At 49.8% G+C, this 23,153-nt stretch overlaps 1 protein-coding gene across 12 annotated transcripts in view; it reads left to right on the top strand.

The window, feature by feature from the left end:
- Nucleotides 1-22,935, top strand: part of Ano1 (anoctamin 1) — a 163,931-nt gene extending 140,996 nt beyond the window's left edge. For all 12 annotated transcript variants that reach the window (XM_076914445.1, XM_076914456.1, XM_076914435.1 and 9 more), the window contains 7 exons: nucleotides 775-875; nucleotides 1,593-1,738; nucleotides 5,924-6,076; nucleotides 12,003-12,055; nucleotides 13,521-13,705; nucleotides 18,234-18,339; nucleotides 21,256-22,935. In XM_076914445.1, the coding sequence (XP_076770560.1) occupies nucleotides 775-875; nucleotides 1,593-1,738; nucleotides 5,924-6,076; nucleotides 12,003-12,055; nucleotides 13,521-13,705; nucleotides 18,234-18,339; nucleotides 21,256-21,522 (1,011 nt within the window). In that variant the 3' untranslated portion in view covers nucleotides 21,523-22,935. The remainder of the gene's footprint in view (nucleotides 1-774; nucleotides 876-1,592; nucleotides 1,739-5,923; nucleotides 6,077-12,002; nucleotides 12,056-13,520; nucleotides 13,706-18,233; nucleotides 18,340-21,255) is intronic.
- Nucleotides 22,936-23,153: the final 218 nt, after the last annotated feature.

The raw sequence follows: 23,153 nt of genomic DNA, 5'->3' as shown, positions 1-23,153 counted from the left end.
TTTTTTTTTTTTTTTGAGACAAGGTCTAATGTAGCCTAGCTTGGCTTTGAACTAACATAGCTGAGTTTGTCTTTGAATTCCTGATCTTCCCACCTCCACTTCACACTGCTGGGATTTAGGTGTGTACCACCATGCCTGGCTTCTCGGTGGCTCTCTCTGCATCACCCCAGATGCTGTCTCCCTCTAGATCTTTGTGTTCTCCTGAGGACACTGGTCACTGAAGTAGGGCAATAACTTCTTCCCAAAATAAGGTCTTGTTCTCAAGGTTTCAGAAGGTGTGGATATGAACCACCCCCAGTGTGTGCATGTGTGTCGGGAGCGACCTTGCTTAAACATGTGTGTATATGTAGGGACATGTGTGTATATGTGTACATGTGTGCACATGTGTGCACATGTACAGGAGCGCATGTACTGATATGTGCACTTGAGGAAAATGTCAGGTGTCTTCCTCTACTACTTTCTCCTGATGCCTTGTGATCGGATCTCTCCCTTAATTGGAAGCTCACAATTACAGCTAGGATGACTGTACAGAGAGATCTTGGTGTCCTCTTACCTCTGCCCCCACCCCACAATGCTGAGATAACACGCACTTGGCTTGTGCTTCAGACTCATACTCATGTTTGCAAGCAAGTGCTCTTACCACCCACCAACACCCTAAACCTGGACCCAACTTTTAAGAGACCATGAGTTACCCCACAAGTTGAGGGCCAGCCTCCCGTACCCAGAGCAAGACCAGACCAGACCTAACTTGCCATCTGTCTGTCTGTCCCGCAGTGTGCTCCGGGGGGCTGCCTGATGGAGCTCTGCATCCAGCTGAGCATCATCATGCTGGGCAAGCAGCTAATCCAGAACAATCTCTTCGAGATCGGCATCCCGTGAGTGGTACCTGTCACGGGTGGGGACGTAGCAGCGTGGGAGAGACTTGGGTGACTCTAGAAGTAGCCTGTGTGACAGGTGAGGCATCAGCCTCTTTTGAGATAGGAGATATCAGAAACCAGGACGTGAGAAAGATGGGGAGGGGATGGATGTGGAGCAAAAGTTGCCCCATTGTAGACAAGGAGACACGGAGTCCTGCCTTCAGGTTGCCATACAGCCTGGCTGCATGCTGGCTCCTGAGTGACAAAGTGTCTAGCCAGGGTCCCTGGAGCCAGGACCTTAGTGTACTGAGAAGGGGCCACAGGAGCATAGCACAGCCCACACTTCCTGGTTCCCTCCAGGGCCCTCCCATGGTGATAGGTGGCCTCTCACTCTCCCTGCCCCTCAGCATCTTAGGAAACTGAGAGAGCTATGCTGCCTCTGGGAGAAAGGCAGAGCTATCAGCGCCCTTCCAACAGGCATCGAGCCAGGCATGGTGACACATGCCTTTGTTCCCAGCACAAAGGAAGAAAAGAAAGGTGGATCTCTTTGAGTTTGAGGCCATCTTGGTCGACATAGTAAATTCGAGGCCAGCCAGGGCTAATAGTGAGACTCTGATTCAAAATAAAACTACAGTAGAAAAAAGATGCCTCTTTCTGGACACTAGCCAGTGGTTCAGGCTTAGAGCAGACGGGGCAATGTAACCCTGACCACTACTGACACAGCGCCTCCTGCAGGAAGATGAAAAAGTTCATCCGCTACCTGAAACTGCGCAGGCAGAGCCCCTCAGACCATGAGGAGTATGTGAAGCGGAAGCAGCGCTATGAGGTGGACTTCAACCTCGAACCCTTCGCTGGCCTCACGCCTGAGTACATGGAAATGAGTGAGTGGTATCCCGGCCAGGGCAGTGGGCACAGGCTGCGGGGATGCAGATCGGACAAAGACAATAGATCTTGGCATAGTGCTTGATGCCTGTCTGTGATCCCAGAACTTGGAGGCTGAGGCAGGAGGCTCTTGAGTTTAAGGCCAGCCTGGGCTACATAGTGAGACCCAGTCTCAAAAACAAAACAAACAAAAGAAGGAAACTGATCTAGGGAGATGGCTCAGTTAGTAAATTGCCTTATGAGCTCTGGACTTTAAGTACAATCCCTGAATCCACATTAAAAAAAAAGTTATAGTGATGTGTGTTTGTAATCCCAGCATGGAGGAGGCAGACAACAAGATCCTTGGGGCTCACTAGCCAGCCAGCCTGGCCTGCTTGATGAATGCCAAGCGAGTAAGAGATGGGTGCCAAAATAGTAAAATGGATCATACCTGAGGAATGAGACAGGAAGCTGACCTCTGACCTTCACATATACCTGCGGTACACACACACACACACACACACACACACACACACACACACACACACAGAGAGAGAGAGAGAGAGAGAGAGAGAGGGAGAGGGAGAGGGAGAGGGAGAGGGAGAGGGAGAGGGAGAGGGAGAGAGAGAGAGAGAGAGAGAGGAGATTAAATAGGCTACCAGGTTAGAAATAGGGAAGGGGCTATAGGATGGGATGCCCAAGGATCTGACCCTCAGTGCCCCTCACCCTTTCATCAGTGTCAGGCAGAGGCAGGAGCAGGAGATGCCAGGCCTCCACTCTTGGCTCTAGGTTCTGCTCCTCCTCGGGTCTATAAACACTGTCCCTTTTCTTCTAAACTCGTCTTCCAAAGGACTGGGACAGGCAACACATGGTCACCTGCCACACAGTGTGACACATAAGGCCGAGCAACAATTCCTTCTCCCTCTGCTTCCTTCAACAGCAATACCAGCTCCATTGGAGGCCCCCAGCATTTGGGGTACCATAGCCACACCCCTTTAGAGTACATCTTTGGGTCTTTGACTCCTCTTTTTCCTGATCACCAAGATACTTGACTCTACCTGGGCTTGCTGTGACCCCAGCATGGAAGGATACTGGGAGGTGGGGAAAGCCAGGTACCGCTGCAACCCTGGACCTCCCACGCTCCCTTCTGTCCATCCAGCCCCTATGTTGTGCTCACAGCAAACTCCACATTGTTCTGTAAGCATGTACCTCAGGCCTTCCATGGGTCCTCTGCCTTTATGGTACCTCTGGTAGAATGCTCTCCCTCAAATACCTGCATGGATCCTCTCTTTTTCTTCCTTCAGGACTCTGAGTGTCCCCCAGTAAAAGTTTTCTCTGACCACAGTGGCTAAAAAAGTTAGTCCTTCCCCATATCTAGGACCCAATTCCTCCTCTGGCCCTATTTTAAATCCAGCTGACACCGTAAGTCCCCCCCCCCCCTTTTCTATCTGTTCACAGAAGAATGGAGCCCTGTGGAGGGAAGACCTTTCCTTCCACTCTTAGCTGCTGTTCCCCTACCCTAGAATGGGCCCAAGTATACAGCAGACACTCAGTGCATGTCTGAGTATGCAGCAGATGCTCAGTGCATGGTCACTGAACCTATGGATGAGTGAACACAGACAGGAAGACTCAAGCACAGGGAGCTTAGACTGGCATGGCCTCAGCCACCATGGACAGGATTCAAACATGCAGTATCAGGCTTGCCCCAGGTCCTGGCAGAAGAGGGACTGCTCAGATTCTGTATTATCGACAGTGCTGAAAAGCAAGGCAGGCCTGGTATGTGGCCACAGCACTCTTCAGCCTTGACTTAGAGCCACCTGATGAGCAGATGGCCTCCAGGCTGCAGCACAGTGGCCAGAGCGTTCTGCCCCTATAAACACCTCTCAGCCACCTCTCTGTCTGCTCATGTAGTTCCAAGCTGGTTGCTCCCAACTAGAATCATCTTGCTCCAAGATTCAGGAGAGTATGGGGGCAGGAACAAACAGGACTCCAGGCTCCGTTCTTTCCCTGTTCATCCCCAGGGCCATGGCCAGTAGAGTCTGGGCACTGGTCCCTCTGCCCCTAAAGTCAGGCCTCCACTCTCTGAGGAGGCTCTGGGAAACAAGATATCTCAGAGAAGCACCCTGTAGTTGACTGAGACATGGTCAATTCTCTCACTATTGAATTCTCACCTCAGGCCCCATGATTCTCCAGGGCTTAAGAATGAGGAGATCTCAGGAACAAAGGTCTGTTATGTGTCAAGTAGACTACCCCAGTCCAGCACCAGGGTGCACTCCTTGCCTGGCTTTCTTTCTGTCATATCAGCTGCCATCTTGTACTCCAGGAAAATCTAAGGCTAACATGGGAGCTCACAGATGTAGATAGGAGGATATCTCACACCAGTTTGAGCTCCAGAAGCCTTCCCTCCCACTTCCCCTCCATTTTCTCTTTCTCATCTGCTTCATGACACATGAGGCAGTGACATCACTCTGAAGTGGAAAAATCAAGGCTAGGACTATAGCTCCTTTGGTAGAGTGCTTGCCTAGCATATGCAAGGCCCTGGGTTCAATCCCCAGCATAAACCAGGAATGGTAGTACAGGGCTGTATTGCAGTCCCAGCACTTGAGAAGTGGAAACAGGACCATCAGAAGATCAAGGTCATGTTTGGCTATATAGTAAATTAGAGGCCAGCCTGGGCTATGTGAGACCCTGTGTCAAAAAAAAGTTTTTAAGTGGAAAAGCCCACCTACAGCAACTTTGAGCCTGAGCCTCAGAAGTCATGGCCCTCACAAAGCCATGACACATGGCTGGTCCTGCTTCATCATAACTTCCCCCTCCAAACACCTCCATTCCTCAGCAGAGGCATCCATTCTGCTGCCCCATACTTCAGGGCCAAAGAGAGGTCACCAAGACATCTGGGAGACAGTTCCCACAGCCTCCTGACCTGCTCGCCCTGCTAACAATGGCCATACTCAGCCATCTGAGCACAGGGTGACATTCTGCAGCTTCCTTGTTTACCCCCTGGCACGGAGCACCCTTGGACCAGGTCCTGCCATACAGCTCCTGGACCAGCTCTCTGACTCTCGTCTCTCTGGTGACCTTTTCCTGACCTGTTTCAACTTGAGTTGACTGTGGCCTCTAAGGCTAACGAAGCCCAGAGCTGGTGAACAGCAGCATGAAGGGGACAGAAGGCTGGGACAATCCTGGAAGACAGATGTCCTCCTGCTCTCCTGGGCCTGATGGAAGAAGAAAGGAGGGACTCTTGAGACAGTTATGGGAGCAGGCCTTCCTGACCCTGGGGAGATTTGGGCACAGATATGGGCCAAGCCAGGCCATGCACTCACTTGGATCTGCCTCTGAGCAGAAATTTCATAAGATCAGACCTGCGAACTTCAAGCGTGCCTGTAACTCAGGAGTCATACCAGGGTGAACATGACCAGAGCACATTTATAGACAAGTATAAAAATTACACAGTGTAGAGCTGGCGAGATGCCTCCGTACATGAAGTGCTTTCTGTGCAAACATGAAGACATGAATTCAGTCCCCAGAACCCTTGTAAAAAACCAAGGGTGGTGGGGTGTTTGTAATCCTAGCAATGAGGAAGTAGAACAGAAGGATCTCTGGGGCTCCCCGAGCAGTCAGTCAGTCTAGCCTACTATGAGCCCCAAGTCCCAGTGAGAGTGTCTACTTGAAAAAAGAAAAAGTAGGAAGGAAAGGAGGAAGGAAGGAAGGAAGGAAGGAAGGAAGGAAGGAAGGAAGGAAGGAAAGAAAGAAGTGGGTGGCACCTGAAGACCAGCATTTACAATGGTTTCTGGTCTCCATGAACACATACACACCCATGCAAATGTGCATGCACATACATGCTTAGACACACAATAATAAATAATCCAGACATGATGGCCATACTTGGGAAGCTGGAACAGAAGAATTGTCACAAGTTCAAGGCCAGCCATGTTGAATTCCAGATACAATGACTTCTGTCTTCAGTTCCCTGGTCCTGGGCCCTAGATGGTAGTGGCTCCTTGGATAGGCCCCATGCACTTGCAGGCAGGTCCGTGCAGGGGGGCTCCTTCAAGGCAGGGTACCAGGCAGCCCTGGTCTGAATCATGCTGGGTGTAAGGTGCTGTGCAGTGTAGAGCTGGTGAGATACCTCAGTGTGCAGGGCGCCGCACGGTGTGTGCGAGGCGATGCAGAGCTGCACTGCTGACACTGTGCTCTCCCTGCAGTCATTCAGTTCGGCTTTGTCACCCTGTTTGTTGCATCCTTCCCTCTGGCTCCACTCTTTGCCTTGCTAAACAACATCATTGAGATCCGCCTGGATGCCAAAAAGTTTGTCACCGAGCTTCGGAGGCCAGTAGCCATCAGAGCCAAAGACATCGGTAAGTGAGCTGGGAAATGGGCTCAGAGCACATGGGCAGGGGGATGCTGCTCTTGAGAAGCCAGTGGGCTCCGGACCTGTGTTCCCTACCAGGGCTTTTCCACTACCTTCCCAAGTGGTGAAAGATCTTGAATGTGTCCCACTGGTCCCCCAACTTCCAAGACATTTCAGCTACCAATGACAAATGGGACTATTTGTCAGCTGTCTGCCTGTCTTAGCCATCCACTGATGTAGGTCTCCTAGGCATGGCCAATAATCTTGTGGTATTGTATTGTAACATGACATTGTCATTCATGTAGTTCATATTCCAGAGCAACACAACTGAGTTACAAAAAAAATCATACACACACACACACATACACCAAAATTCATGTTTTAAGTAAATTTGTGATGGCTCTCCTGGGGTACATCAAACACACATGAGGGGATATTTTTCTCCATGCTTATTCTCAATACCCCACCCCCCAACACTGGGGTGGCCCCAGAGCTAAAAGATAGACCAATGGAGACAGAGCGTTAGCTGCTCAGCAAGTGTACACTACAGCATCTAGTGCTCACAGTAAAGACAGTAGCTGGGGCTGGAGAGTGTGTGCAGCAGTTAGGAGCATTGGCTGCTCTTGCAGAGGACCTAGGTTCATCTAACCAACTAACCTCATGTTGGGCATCTCACAATCTCCAACTCCAGGGGATCCACCTCCTTCTTCTGGCAAGGGTACCTGCACGCACGCATGCACACACACACACACAGAGAGAGAGAGAGAGAGAGAGAGAGAGAGAGAGAGAGAGAGAGAGAGAGAGACAGAGAGAGAGAGGTGTAAAAGGTAAAACCTTAAAAGAAGTTTTTTTTGGAGAAGGTACCTCTTATAGCCCAACGAAGTATACTCTTGTCCTTGATGACTTTCCCATGAAGTTCAAGGCCAGAATGAAACTCAGTATGGGACTGTGAACCCCGAGCTTGTGTTGTGCATGGAGAACAGGGATAGAGAGAGGGGCACACAGCACTGCAATAGTCCATGGCATCAAAGGAAGAGCATGCATCCCCTATCTGATGATAGGGAGCATCCCACCATCAGAGGCAGTTAAGGAGGGACACTGAGTGTATCTAGGAAGAGTAGAGGACATGGAAGATAGAATTCACAGAGCTCCAGATGCCACGCACACCTCAACCAGAGCTAGTAAGGACAGATGGTGTCCTTCAAATCCTACAGTGAGACCCACTATCCTTTAATCCATCTCCTCTTGAACAGTCTCAGTGAGAAGGGCATCTCTGTGCAGACTGAATCACGTGAGGGAAGCCATTGGTCACCTACCCATATAGATTACAGTCCCCTAGTGATAAGGGATCTTTGGGTTAGATTCTGTGACCCAGATAGGAGTTTGCAAGACTGTTTGGGATAGCATTGGCCTTTCTAAGACCTTTCCCAGCCCCCTGCACATCCAGGTCATTCCATGGGGAACCCTTGGGTAGTACCACCCACACCTGTGGGAACCCTCAGATGGCACCATCCACTCCATATTCTCTCTTGCTTTAGTTAGTGTCTCTGCCAGGCTCGATGCTCTTTGGGCCATCCACTGGCTTCTGGCAGCATGGCCAGTCCCTGACTGGGATGATCACATCTTCCAGTCTTCCAGCCGCCTCTAAGAGAAGGTGAGCTGGGCTTCTCTGTCACCTTGTGATCTTTTACATTGAGCTGGATGGAACTGCCATGGTCACAGTCAAGCATATCAGCTATGGTGACTTCATCTGTTTGGTTCTATGGCCTTATTCACATCTTTGCTACAAGCCTGTAGCAACATACATGCTGCCCCTGCCCCCAGCCTTGAGTGGCCTAGAAACATGGTGCTGGATGAGGAGGAGGTCAGAGCCAGGGCTCACGTGTGAGGTTCTCATGCTGTGCCTGGGCACGGTGGCTTCCTGATGCCACCTCCTACCCAGGCAACTCAGGCAAAGGAAACAAGACACCCAAGTGGACCTGGATTCTGCCCACGGTCTTTAAAGGCACTGAAATTCCCTAGACAAACTGACCCTCCCAGCCCCCAGAGCCCCCTATTCTGCCCCATTGTGGTCATAACATAAGCCACACCCAGGTATGGCTAGACTGGTGACCTCCTCAGAGCTACAAGAGCCCTTCAGGAGCTTTTGGCTTACTTCAGCTTTGGGGCACAACTGTTCCCAGTGGAAGGCCAAATCCTGCCGGTTTCCCTTCTGTTCTTAACATTTAAAAGCCATTCTCCAGAGGGCTGATATAGACCCAGCCCTGGGCCACATCTGAGCAGCAGGATGGGCACCCCACACCCTGCTCTAAGACAAGCCCAGAGATGTGTCTATTGCAAAATTCTCCTGGAACTTTCCACCTGTTGGGCCCTCGGAGAGAAACCTTGGAAGAAGCCTGGGCAGAGTCTCCCTCAGCAGAGCCCAAAGGAAACTTGGGCTCTCCTAGGTAATTTTTAGAAACTCTCCATTTTACTGTCCCATAGCTGGAAAGGAAGAAAAGTATATGGCCACACTGTCCCCTGTTGAGTTTGCAAAAATCCCCTCCCCCCAGTGGGATTCCCAGTGTGTATGCCGCTATTTGGTGAATTCTGCTTCTGCTTCAGGACAGAGGCTGGCTATTCCTAGAAGGAGTGTCCTCTAAAAACCTAGAAACCCACCAAGGCGAACAGGGTAGTGTGGGTGGCCTCCTGGCTCCCCTGTCCTCCCCACCCCCATGGGGCTCCTGTTGTGCCCTCAGAGTTCTCCCTCCAGGCTCCTTGCTTTTTCCCAGGCCTCACGGATCAGCGGCTGCTTCCTGGTTCCTGCCCAGTTGGTTGGAGGCGTGATCTGCCTTTCACATGCTTGTTTGTGGCCTCCTGTGCTGTAACCTTTTGCTCAAAGGGGCTTTTGTCTTCCTCCTCTGATCCGTGCAGAGCCTCTGGGACAGTGTTCCCAGAGGACAGGAGACCCAGTGGCGCCGGTGGCCTGCACCCCCACAGACCCTGGCTAGTAGCAGCTGTGCTCCTGACTACAGAAGCCTTTATCACATGGCCTCTTGGGAGGAATTCTCTGTTGGTGGCCAACACAATGTGTGTAGGGGACCTGAGAATGCAGGTTTTCAGGCAGTAATGACTCCCTGCTATACTGTGAGATATATATATATATATATATATATATATATATATATATATCCCTAGCCAAACTCTCATGGAGCACCTGGCCTGCCCAGCATGCTTTCTGTCAAGCTATTGGAAATGGGTTTTAGAGTCCTCTGGAGTGATAAAGGAGAAGGAAGCAGAGGAGGAGGAGAGGAAGAAGGAGAAAAGGAGCTATAAGGGCACACACCCCTAATCCCACCACTCAGAAAATAAAAGCAAGAAGATCAGACATTCAAGGTTGTTCTGGGCTCAACATCTCAAGTTCAAGTTATCCTGAGCTACGTGAGAGCCTGTCTCCAAAAATAATAAATAAAGTAAAAATAGACTTTAGCCAGCTGTTCTGGCACATGCTTTTGATTCCAACAGGAAACAGAGGCAGGTGGATCTCTGTGAGTTCCAGGTCAGCTAAAGCTAACATAGTGAGACCCTGTCTAAAACAATCAAATAAGAAGGGAAAGGAGGAACTTTGCCCTTTCATTCTGACTGAAGTTCTGAGATTAAAGTACATTGCAGAATTATCAGTCACCCGGCAATTTTATTCCTGGCTTATGCCCTGGAAAATTGAAAACAAATGTTCAAATAAAAAACATATCTATAGATTAAGCGTAGACATGCTTGTAAATCCAAGCACACTCGGAAGGATGAGGCAGGAGGATTGCTGCATGTTTGAGGTCAGCCCAAGGTACAGAATGAGGCCAGAACCTGAGCTATAGAGTAAGATCCTGTCTCAAAAATAGATTTATGTATTAAGTTAATAAAATAAGCTTCAATGTGAGTTTTACCAGTTATGAAACACAGCAGTGGCACACTTTGAGTAAGATAAAGTTGGGGTCCATCCTGAACTACATCTTTGCTTGGCTAGGGCTTTGGCCTAGGTACAGTACTTGCCTACCATGTACAATGGCCCGGGTTTGACCCCACCACCACGTAACTCAGATGTGATGGCTCATACCTGTAATCGTAGCACTTGGGAAGTAGCAGCATGAAGATGGGGAGTTCAAAACCATCCTTGCTTCACAGGCTCATAGTAAAACTAATCTGGGCCACGTGAGACCATGAGCAAAGGGAGGGAAGAGGGAAGGAGGGGAGGAAGGAAGGAAGGAAGGAAGGAAGGAAGGAAGGAAGGAAGGAAGGAAGGAAGGAGCGAGCTAAAGCAGTAAGAAGTGTCTGGTGGCTCCAAGAGGTGGCATCAGGGACTCCTTGTATGTTAGAGAAGAAATGTGGTCAGGTGATCTGCAGGAGCCACCACTGTTAGCCACAGGATTTCCTAGGAATTCTGTCTTACAAGAGTGGCTTCTGTCTCCTGCTGTGGTTCAGGAGATATAACTCTGGTCATCAAGCCTGGGTGAAAGGAGTGCTTACCTGTTGGGCCACCTCACCAGTCCACCAGTTTTTAGGAGTGCCCAGCCAGCAGGCCTGCTTCTTTGTGTCCTCTCTTTTGGTTTTTAGGTATTTGTTTGTTTGTTTGTTTGTTTTTTCTGAAAAGGCTTTGCACACTCCTGCAGCCCATCAACAAATACCTAATGGGTAAATGCTACATGAGGTTCAGGAGACATAAAAATACATAAGCCACAGCCTGCTTTGAGTCTACAGAGCAGCTCTCTGCTCCTGAGCATAAGAGGCCAGGCATGAAGCGCTCCCACGGGTGACCGACCTGACAGGGATACACTCCCCTCCTTGTGCCCTTGCTGGCTTCCTCGTGCCTATGGGATTTTTCAACATGCAGGATCTGTCTGTCTGCCTAAGACTTCTGCTAGCAGGAAGCTAGACAGAACCACCATTACCACAGGAGTTTGATCACTGTGGGGGAGACTATTTTAACCTGGGATCCTCACTGGCTGGGGCAGGATTATGTACCTAACACATGCACATTGCTGTAGCCTTGGCTGCTGGGATGCCCAGGGCTGAACACATGCTGGCCTTACAGGCCACCAGTGTAAAGCTCAAAACTGAGGGCTTAGAAGCTGCCCACACTGCTCCTAGCTAGGGAGGTCACCATGTAGCGCAGGGCCATACACCACATCTGCAACAAAACACCTGCCATGATTTCTCCAGGGTGACTTCAGAGAAGGGATGTCAGACCTGGGAGCCAGTACTGGGAGTGACATACAGACAGGACATGCTCTTGGCCTAATGGAGTGCACTTCAGGATAGGACCCCCGGGGGTACACCCAACCTCATGAGTGAAGTCGGGGCTGGGGCATGCAGGGCATGGGCATACAGATTCCCTGTAGGAATCTCAGCCTTAAGGCCCCAACCAGCCCCTTGCCTCCTTCCTGAGCCTTGTTCCTTCTCTTTTCCAGTGGAAGAGCCATGGAGCAAGGTCCCACCATACTAGGTATAGACTTTGCCCATCTGGGATAGTAGTAGTGGAAGCCAGGCCATATCCAAGCATGGTAGTCATTGGTGAGCATCACCCCTGAGACAAGACCCCAGCCTCACCAGTCAGGATGCCCTGGCCACAGCTGCTCAAGCACTGGCTGTAGGAAAGAGATCTTCCTGCCCTGAGCACCTACAGACAGGTTCACAGGGAAGGTCCAGGGTCACTAGGGACCAGGGTGTCTAACAGACATTTACCCATTAGGTTGCTCATAGACAGCCCATGAGGTGACAAAGCAACAAAGTGCAGCCAAGGACAATGACAATCCCTGGGCTCCTTCTGTGCCTTCTTCAGCATTTCTGGGGGTGGCCCTCTAGCTGCCCAAGTGCCTACAAGGTTGAGCCCACCCAGGCACTGCGTGTGCACCACAAACCAGACACCTAACCACAGGTGCTCCCATCTGCTTTTCCTCTAGGCATCTGGTATAACATTCTCAGAGGTGTCGGGAAGCTGGCTGTCATCATTAATGTAAGTGATGGGAGTGGGGATACTGGCTGGGCTGTGAGACCACCCAGGCTGTTGGGAGGGATGTCTCTCTTTAGAAACTTCCCTGGAAGACTGGGGCTGTGGCTCAGTAGTGGGCATGCTTGTGTAGCATGCACAAGGCCTGAGTTTCATCCCTGGCACTGAATAAACCCGGCATGGTGGAGCACACCTGTTCTTCCAGCACTAGGGGTTCCAGGGGATGGTAAGAACCTGAAGTTCAAAGTCATCCTCAGCCTCATAGAAAGTTCAAGTCCAGCCTAGGCTACATAAGACCCTGTCTCCAAACAAACAAAAACAAACAACCGTTTGTAACATAGCTGAGAAGAGAGAGACAAGCTAGCACACCTATCTCCATCAATCCCAGCATTCCACACCTGGCTTTCTTCCCTGCCATGACCATGGTGATGGCCTCAGGTCAGGAGTGGCATAGCTCTTGGCCACTGTGGTCCTCACAGGCTCCATATAATTGCAGCAAAGCCCAAGGCTGGCTCAGAAGCATGGGAACCTCAAGTGAGGCACAGTAGTGCTCCTATAACCTTCTGCCTCTCCATCCACTGACCAAGCCCCCATATGCAGACCCTGTGCACATGGAAAGTAGGGGTGCCTCCCAGAACAGTAACAGGCCCAAGGTGTCCGATGTCAGAGCATCTAGAATCCAGTCCCCACCAGGCATAGGGATGATATTTGAGCTAGTAGGAGCCTCCAAACTCCAGCCAGTTCTACCCTCCTGCCAAATCCCACCTCTCCAATGAAGGCCTTGAGGGCCGTTGTTAAAGGAATATCTATGCCTCACTCTGGGAGAGTGACAGTAGGCTCTGAAATGAAGATGCCCCAGAGTACAGCCCATGTGAAGCCAGGGCACACATAAGACATCTTATGAGGACAACAGCTACAATGTTAGGAGCTCCCAAAATATTCTGTATTCTTGCCACATACCAAGCCATTACTGTGCACACAGCTGGAGGAGGTATGGCCTGGCAGGCACCATGTTACAGCTAGCTAAGGCATATACAGAGAGGGCAGGTGATATAGCCAAGGCTGTAGAGACACCAGAGGCTGCCGGGCTTCAGGCCCCTACATGAAGTCACTGCAGGGACAGTTCTGTCTTAGAGGTAGGCAAGAACTTTAAAGTTTGCAGCTTCCTTCTTTGGACTCTTGAATTTCCCTAGCAAGCCCAGGAGGTGAGGTCTGTGCTCAGTGGGCATAGTCAACCAGTTGAACAAGAACAGAAGGATGACACAGAGAAGTTGGGAGCCTCAACCAGAGCTAGACAGCCTATAAAAGGCAGCCCATTGTCCCTGCAGTCCCTGCTTAAGGACCACTACCATAGACGTCAGGCTCCTACAAGCTGCAGAATAGGACAGGAACCTCCTGAGCCTTCGTTCACTCCTGTGGCTCCCCTGCCCTGCCTCATGCTGGATCCATGCTCACTCCTTTTCCCTGGCAGGCCTTTGTGATCTCCTTCACGTCTGACTTCATCCCTCGCCTAGTGTATCTCTACATGTACAGTCAGAACGGGACCATGCATGGCTTCGTCAACCACACGCTCTCCTCCTTCAATGTCAGCGACTTCCAGAATGGCACAGCACCCAATGACCCACTGGACCTGGGCTATGAGGTTCAGATCTGCAGGTACTGCCTTCGTGTCTCCCTCTAAAGAGAGCCCCTTGCAGAGAACACTGGGAAAGGCTAAGAAGGAGCCAGGTTTCTTCAGGGGCAGGAGTCAATAAGTACTTACATGTAATTTGTAAAATGCCTACAGGAGTGAGACACACCTGTAACCCCACATTTAAAGCCTGAGGCAGGGGGATTGCTAAAATAGATGACATGTCAGCTAGGTGTAAAGAGAAGAGTGTTAGGTCTACAGATGCTCCAGCATGGGCTAGGTTTCCGGCTAAGGGTGGATATACCATTCATCCTGTTCCTGCTCCCGCTTCAACTATTGAGGATGCTGGGGAAGAAGAAATGATGGGGGCAGAAGTCAGAAGCCTATATTACTTATTTGTGGGAATGCTATGTCAGGGGCCCCAATTATTAGTGGTACGAGTCAGTTTCCAAAGCCTCCCATTATTATTGGTATAACTATAGCCAACCTGGACTACATGAGACCAGATCTCAAATGTAGTATACTGGGAGGTGAAAACAAAAGATCAGAAGTTCAAGGCCTTTCTCAGCTACATACTGAGATTGAGGCCAGCCTGTGCTACATCAGATCTTGTCTCCAAACAACAACATGGGCTGGAGAGATGGCTTTAGCAGCTAATAGCACTTGTTCTTGCAGAAGACCTGTGCTCAATTCCCAGAACCTACAAGGTAGTTCATAACCATCTATAACTCTTGCACCAGGGGATCTGAATCCCTCTTCTGGCCTCCATGGGCAGTAGACATTCATGTGGTATACAAATATTCATATAATATAATATATGTGTGTGTGTGTGTGTGTGTGTGTGTGTATAACTTCTTTTCAGACAAAGTTTGTAGTTCACTATGTAGCCCTGACTGGCCTGGAACTCACTATTGAGTCCAGGTAGCCCCAAATTCATAGAGATCTGCCTTCCTCTATGTTCCAAGTCTAAATTCAGACAGCAGGACTTAAAGCCAGACTTCTTGGATTAAAGGAGTGCACTGCCCAGCTGAGGCCCTGTCTTTAATAATAATAAATAAATAAAATGTGTCAGACTAGCAGGGAGGAACAGAGAGAGCTTTCACTGTCTCTGGAGCTCTGGTTTTACACATGATTCATTCCCTAGAAGCCAACGTGATGCCTTAGCACGTGCTCTGGTGTGAGTATGGGTTATCCCTGAAGAGTCCCATGGGAGATGCTTCTCCTCAGGGTGGCAGAGGAGAGGCACCTTTAAGAGGTGGGGCCTCACACTGTTACCCCAGTACTAAGGAGATGGAAGCAGGAGAATCAGGAGTTCAAGGCTATATATTGAGTTTGAGGTACACAAATATTCAGATACATAAAATGAGACCCTATCTCAAATAAATAAATAAATAAATAAGTTTATATATTTATAAATGTATTATATATTTGTTATATATGAATAAATAAGTTATAAATAATAAACTTATTTACTTATTTATTCAATTGGCCTCAGGATACTATAAGGAAAAAGACAGGGGAAAGAAAAAGAAACACCATTTTTATGTGATTTGTATTGGGAGATAGAGCAGCAGCTACCCTGGGACCTTCAGAGGCCCCCTCAAAAAAAAAAAAAAAAAAAAAGCTGAGGTGGAAGCTCGGAGGGCATGCTTTGATAAAAGACAATACAGCATGATTTCCATGCCTGAATGCCCTCTGTCTGCACATAGCCCCCCGGAGAGAAATCCCCAGCTCAGGGGACCCTCCCAAGTTGAAAACACAGGTCACCTCAGAAGCATGTTGCTCCCCCACCCCAACTCCCCTGCTGAGAGTCTCTGCAGATCTCCCTCTGTTTGCCCGGGTGTTGGTAGCTTTTGCTCCCTGTAGAGACAAAATTTTGTTCTTGGAGCTATGGGTCAGCTTGGGTTCCTGTGTGCGCACCAGCGGCGGTGTTGGTCACTCCTGGGAAAACCGAAAAGGCTTCCTAGGAGGCAACTCAGTATTGGGGAGCAAAGGAGAAGGGAGGGGGCAGATGACCTGCTACTCTGTGGTATCAAGGTACACAGATCAGGAAACCACCTCAAAAGCCAACCCCACATTGGGCAGCCACACTGTGGGGCAGCCAGTACTGCTGAAAGCACCTTCACCCAGGACACCATCCGACACTAGAGAGTTCAGGGAATGTCACTAAGAGAAAACAGAAATCGCTCATGTTTCTGCACAGTCCTGGCAGAGTGGCGATGATGCTGAGGGTAAGGGGCAGGGAGAACACATTTAGAGGATTCCAAGCCAACCTGGGGAAGCAGATCTCCAAGAACACAAAGCCAAGACCCCATCTATGTTCCTGCTGATTTGGCCTCGTGGTCCCCAGCTCCAGTTCGTGGTCCCCAGCTCCAGTTCCAGGCAGACTTCCACCACTTAGATCAAAATCCTGTACCTCAGGGACCTTGAGCTCCCCACATACACCAGACGCACCCACCCCAGGCACCTCCCAAAGCTGGAGCCCAAGCCAGCTCAGAGGATAGCAGAAGCAGTCGCTGGGACCCAGGGTCCCTACAGGCACCTGTTTATATCTGCGATAAAGCAAGCATGGCCCAGGTCAGCCCCATCTTCCCTGAGAGAACATTCTTTTCTCCCTGTGGGGGCTGGAGGAGGGCTGATTAGTGAAGCTAAGTAAGAGAAGAAAACAAATCTAGAGGTCACTCTGGCTAGTGGGAGATAGTAACTGAAGAGCCATAGGAAGGGCTTTCAGGGATGCATAAGGGTTTCCCAGGTGACCCAGGGCTTTGAAGGAAAAGGGGGAGCCAACATTTGTGGTAACACTGAACTCACAGACTGCTTGCTCCTGTCAGGGTGATGGTACAACCTCTGCCCAGCACCTGCCACTGTCCCCAGCCAGTCCCATCTGGGAGCTGTTAGTTCCTTGGCAAACAGGCCTTAGAGACTCCTGTCCAGCTCCCTCCCTGAACAAAAGGCCCCATCTGCTGCTGTGTTCTTACCTTCATTTCCTCAGGGATGGGGTCGGGCACTCGGTAGCTGCTGACAGATGCTTATGACACAAACAAGCGAGGGAATGCTCAGGCTGAGGCCTAGAGAGGTCAAGCAAGTGCTCAGGGACACCCAGCAAGCTGACAGTAAAGGTGAGCTGAGCATCAAGATTGTGCTTCTGGGGCCAGGTGCCTCCTCCTGTGCTCCCTTCCTCGGCTTCCCCGTTAACGACCAGCCTGGGCATCCCAGCTGCTCTAGAGGCCCTGTCCCTGACTTTGAGAATTGTATTAGATTAGTTAGGAATCTCATTGCTCTGGCAGAATACCTGACTAAAAGCAACTTAAGGAAGGAAAGGTCCTTGGGAGGCAGAGGCAGGCGGATTTCTGAGTTCAAGGCCAGCCTGGTCTACAGCGTGAGTTCCAGGACAGCCAGGGCTACACAGAGAAACCCTGTCTCAAAAAAACAAAAAAAAAAAAAAAAACAAAAAAAACAAAAAAAAAAGGAAGGAAAGGTCCATTTTGGCTCACAGTCTGAGGGTGCAGGCTGTTATGAGGGAAGTCAAGGCCCAGGGCCCAGAGGTGATCACATTGTATCCACACTCGGGAAACAGAGCTAGGAAGGCTTGCTGTTTTCCTTTGTATTCAGCCCAGGACTCCAGCCCACGGGAGCACATGGAAAGGCTCTGCCCACATGGGAAACCCCACCCCCACCCCACCCACATTCCATGTGTGTCTTCCCACCTTGTTAAATCTCTCTGGAAACACCCTTGCACCTGCCCAGAGGTCCATGGTGATTCTATTACATTTGGTTAGTTGGTTGGTTGGTTGGTTGGTTGGTGGGTGGGCAGGTGGGTGGATGCTCACTTACTGTGGTACACGTGGAGGGTAGAGGGTGACTTTCAGGAGTCAGTTCTTTCTCACTACCACGTGGGTCCTAGGAATTAAATTCAAGTCGTTGGATTAAGTAATACCATCTTTATCACTGGGTCATCTCCCCAGCCCTCCACAGTGATTCTAAATCTTGTCAAATAGACAATCAAGATCAACCATGTGGGCGGACTGATTAAGAGTACTGGCTGCTCTTTCAGAGGACCCAAGTTCAGATCCCAGAACCCACATCTGGCTGCTTACAACCCCACCTGTAACACCAGCTCCAGGGTGACCTGCCCCTCCCTTCTAGCCTGTGAGAACACTGCAGGCACAGTCATAGACACGCATACACACATAATTAAATTTAAAGGAAAAAATGTATTATCCTTTGTTAACTTGACACCAGATGCATCACTTTGAATCAGGACGTCCCACCGCTGGTCCTAAAGGTTCAAATCCATTCATAACACACACTGCAGCAACTAGTCTATCTCAAAAAGTCCTCAGAGTCTGAACACTTGTAACATTGTTCAAAGTCCCTGGTGGCTGTTTTATACCAAACCCCTAGACTCTACCCACCCCATCCAACATGGAGGAATTTTCTAGGCAGAGAGCAGTCCATCCCTGCAGCCAGCCACAGAGCCTGTCTCAGCCCTGAGGCTTCTCTCTACAGCCCAAGATCCACTTGACCTGCCCGTGACTCCCCATACCTTTGCAGGTATAAAGATTACCGGGAGCCCCCATGGTCAGAACACAAGTATGACATTTCCAAAGACTTCTGGGCTGTCCTGGCTGCCCGGCTGGCGTTTGTCATTGTCTTCCAGGTATGTGTGTTTGCGGATGTCTATCTTCAGAAAGTGGAGGGACAACACTTGGGAAGTACTGACACGGGAGGGGGAGCTGACAGTGGCAGGAGATGTCATCAGGAGCTCTGAGGAGGACGCTAACCCACCTGAACCTGAGTAATGACCAAGAGAATATCATAGAACAGTCAAAGAAAAGGTTACCTGGTGAAAGCCGTAAGATCCATTGAGCAGACTTGCAGGAAGGAGAAGCCATCTCTGTCCCTGCTTGTCTTCCTCTGGGTCTCTGTGCCAGGCCAGGGCAAGTTCAAACTGGAGGCAGCAGCTCTCAGATAACTCCAGACCCTTACTAGCAGGACCTACTATGGGCTGGACTCCAGACATATGTACACACACACACAGACTGATTGAAGGGCCAGAGCAGAATTGCTGAGGCCCATGGGTGTTGCCTGGGCCATGTCTCTGCACATCCCTCTGGCATCAGGGAAATCTGTGCCAGAAAGACTGAACACTCAGAGCTAGGAAACTCCAAGACCAGGTCCTCCCTGTTAAGCTCCTTACATGCCCTTGCTGGGCCTGGCCTGCACCCCTCCATTCACCTTTCACTGAAGTGGGTGCAGAAGGCATTAGGTTAGGATTGGGGTAATGCCCTAGTTCCTTCTCTGTTGCTGTGATCCATACAATGACCAAAACCAACCTGGGGAAGACTTTGTTACATCATCTCTGTGGGGAATCAAGATGGAACCTGGAGGCAGGAGCTGATGCAGAGGCCATGGAGGGTGCTGCTCCCTGGCTTACTCCCCATGTTTTGCTGGGCTTGTTTCTTCTGTAACCCAGGACCACCTACCCAGGGATGGCTCCTTCCACAGTGAGCTGGGCCCTTTCACATTTCACAGTTATCTATCAAGAAAATGCCTCATATAAAGAGGTGGCTCAGCAGTTAAAAGCACTAAGTGTTCTTCCAAGGGACCTGGGTTCAATTCTCAGCATCCACGTGGCAGCTCACAACCATCTGTCATCCCAGTACTAGGAGACTCGATGCCCTCTTCTGGATGCTCTGAACACCAGGTACTCACAAGTTGCACAGGCATACACTCAAGAAAAACACTCAAATACATTAGATAAAATAACTTTACAAAATTTTTATGAAACAAAGAAAATGTCCTTTAGGCTTGCCCACAGGGCAGTCTGGTGAAGGCATCTTCTCATTTAAGGGGCCCTCTTACTGGATGACTGTAGGCTTTGTTAAATTGACAGAAAACTACCCAGAACAGATTAGGGTTGCTGAGCTTTTAGACAGTGGTTCTCGACCTTCCTAATGCTGAATTGCAGCCCTTTAATACAGTTCCTCATGTCGTGATGACCCCAACCATAAGATTATCTTATTTCCATAAATATACATTTATTATTTCATAACTGTAATTTTGGTACTGTTAGAATTGTAATGTAAATCTCTAATAAGCAGGATATCTGATATGTGACCCCCCCCCCCATGGAGTCTCAACCCATAGGTCGAGGATTGCTGCTCTGGGCTAAGGGATAGCATAGCAGGCAGGGCTGTAGTGGAGAGGGTTTACACTGACAGCTCTGCCCATCCCAGCAGGCACACATTGCCCCAGCCACCAGATCATAACAAGCCTGTAACATCTTAAATGGCTGGTCACTCACTGACTTCCACAGCTAAGCTGGAAACAGGCAGGCAACAGGGTTCCTAGCCGTGCCACAGTTCAAAGCTGGGGGCACAGCTAGGAGCGTCACCTTTGAACAAAGGCCAATCACCCATGCTCAGGTGCCAACAAATGCACTTCAAATGCTGAAAAATCTGTCTTTCCGAGCATTTTCTTGGCAACTTAGTTCAGATTCCTCAAGTAAGCCAACAGGGGGCAGTGGAGTGCAAGAACTGGCTTCATCCCCAGCTTCTCAAAAAGTAAAAGAAAACCCCAGGTCTCCAGGGGCTGCACCTCCTTGTCCTGTTTATACCTTCTGGGAAACTGAAGCCTAGAGGAATCACACAGGGACAGAGAGTGAAGGGATGGGCTTTGCCACATGGAACAGGTAGACAGGAGGTAGTGTATAGGTGGGGCACACAGGTGAGGATGTGTAAATGAGTGCACAGGTGGGATGCATAAGTGGGAGTACACAGGTGAGGGTAGACAGGTGCACAAGTGTGAGTACACAGGTGGAGTGCACAGGTGCATAGATGGGAGTATATATACAGGTGATTGTGCACAGGTGCACAGGTGAGGTACACAGGTGGAGTGCACAGGTGCATAGGTGGGAGTACACAGGTGAGGGTACACAGGTGGGGTGCACAGGTGCATAGGTGGGAGTATATATACAGGTGATTGTGCACAGGTGCACAGGTGAGGTACACAGGTGGAGTGCACAGGTGCATAGGTGGGAGTACACAGGTGAGGGTACACAGGTGGGGTGCACAGGTGCATAGGTGGGAGTATATATACAGGTGATTGTGCACAGGTGCACAGGTGAGGGTACACAGGTGGAGTGCACAGGTGCATAGGTGGGAGTACACAAGTGAGGGTACACAGGTGGGATGCACAGGTGCATAAGTGGCAATACACAGGAAAGGGTTCACAGGTGAGGGTACACAGGTGCATAGGTGGAAGTACACAGGTGAGGGTACACAGGTGCATAGGTGGAAGTACACAGGTGAGGGTACACAGGTGCATAGGTGGAAGTACGCAGGTGAGGGTACACAGGTGCATAGGTGGAAGTACACAGGTGAGAGTACACAGGTGGGGTGCACAGGTGTATAGGTGGGAGTACACAGATGAGGGTGCATAGGTGGGGTACATAGGTGAAACAAGTAGGTAAGGGTACATGAATAGGGTACACAGGTGATGTGGACACTAGGCAGAGGCTAAGGCATTCTCTAGACACCTCCAGCCCCACCCCCAATCACTGTTCTCCCTGCAGAACCTGGTGATGTTCATGAGTGACTTTGTGGACTGGGTGATCCCTGATATCCCCAAAGACATCAGCCAGCAGATCCACAAGGAGAAGGTTCTCATGGTGGAGTTGTTCATGCGTGAGGAGCAGGGCAAGCAGCAGCTACTGGACACATGGATGGAGAAAGAGAAGCCAAGGGATGTGCCTTGTAACAACCATAGTCCCACAGCCTGCCCAGAGGCAGGTGACAGCAGCCCAGTCCCCAGCTACGAGTACCATGGGGGCGCGCTGTAGACATTATAGCAGGCCAGCAGGCTTCTGACCATCACCAAGTGACCACTCGGTTTCCTCCAGAGCCAGCACTTTTAGCCCCACCAGGGCCTATGGCTCTTGTGTCGTCTGGATGTATGGAGGGCCACTCTGATGCGACAACGGTCTTCTTTCTTCTTTCTGTTTCTTCTCATTTTTGCACAAGGCCATTATGCAGGGAAGTTTTTATCTTTAGTATTCAGTGCCAAGAATGGCTGGTGACGGGGATGAACAGGGTGAGGCATGTTCCATAGACCTATGGGGGAACATAAAGCCCCCACCCCCACCTCCCGCGCAGTGGTAAGGAGCCAAGGTCCAGAGACAGCATCCTTAGTCTGAAGGATGCCCTGGGAGGTACAGAAGGATGTCCAGGAACCTGCTGACATTTTGCAGAAGGGTGAACAACTCCAACACAGATTCCCAAAGATGGCAACTGCTGTAGTTGGACAAGCTGGAAGACTCCACTGTCTTTCCTTCTGGGAGCTCAGAAGTTCAGACCCAGGGTCAGAAACAGGTGCCTGGCCACCCACACAACACAAACATGGTGGCTTTACATTGTGCTCCAGTAACAGAGGAATACAGGGACCCCCAGTTGACCAGCATCCTTGGCGTCCCTGGCAGGCTCCACACCAGCCACTCAAGGGCCCCTCACATGAAGCCAATGTTCTTGTGAGACAAGCTGTGGTGACAGGCAGGGCATCTCTAAACAGGCTGGAGGGCTTCACCAAGCCCCAGGACTTCATTTTTTGCTTTTTAGACCACCTATTGGTTTTGTCTAAAAACCAATAATGTGATGGACTTGAGAGATTTTCTTTCTGTAGCTCAAGGTGGAAGGAGTTATTTCATTAGTTAACCAAATACTGAGAGGAAATTAAAATATCATTACTACCAAAGATTTTTCTCAATAAAAGCTTCTATTTTGGTAACACACCTATATTTTCACTCGTGGGGATATGAGATCCCAGCACTTACCATTGTAATAGCTTCTAAAACAAGCCTCATGGGTCAGCTTCATCTGATGTGCTAGCCAGCTGTGCAAGGTCTCTCAGCACCATTGCCAGAAGTGTCTCGCCCAAGCTGAAAAAGGCAACTCCCTACACTCGTCTTAGGTTAGGGCAAGGCAGACAGTCCTGTAGTCAGCAGCTGGGGTCCGAGTCTTGGGCTTCAAAGGTTTTCACTGTTTGCTAAAATCATGAGACTTGATGCTTCTATTTTCTCTTGTGCAGTGATGTGGTTTCCGATGATGTTTTGTATATAGCTGCTGTATCCAAAATTAGATAATTACCAAAAATTCTTTTACAGAAGCCATTTTTTTAAAAAAACAAAACAAAACCGAATGTATACACACCCACAGGAGACTGTGGCTGAGCGTTCATCAAAATAAATTTGAATACACAACCCTGGCCTTTCCTGACTGTTTTTCTCCCAACCTGCTCCTGTCCCTAAGGTCCCTGATGAGCCCTGTGGTTAATAAATCAGATTTGAAAACGACTGTCCTGAGAACATTCAAGAACATTCATTTCTTCTGTGGCAGGCGTCTGAATTGTTCTAGATGGTCCTGGGATGCCATCTCCCTGTGCTGTGTGCATGGGCTGTGCAAGTGTTTGTGTGCGCCT

This window comes from Arvicanthis niloticus, chromosome 1 (genome assembly GCF_011762505.2).
Source record: "Arvicanthis niloticus isolate mArvNil1 chromosome 1, mArvNil1.pat.X, whole genome shotgun sequence".
NCBI classification, from domain to species: Eukaryota; Metazoa; Chordata; class Mammalia; order Rodentia; family Muridae; genus Arvicanthis; species Arvicanthis niloticus.
The sequence above is the reverse complement of the archived record's forward strand: the minus strand, read 5'-3'. Positions and strand labels throughout refer to the sequence as shown.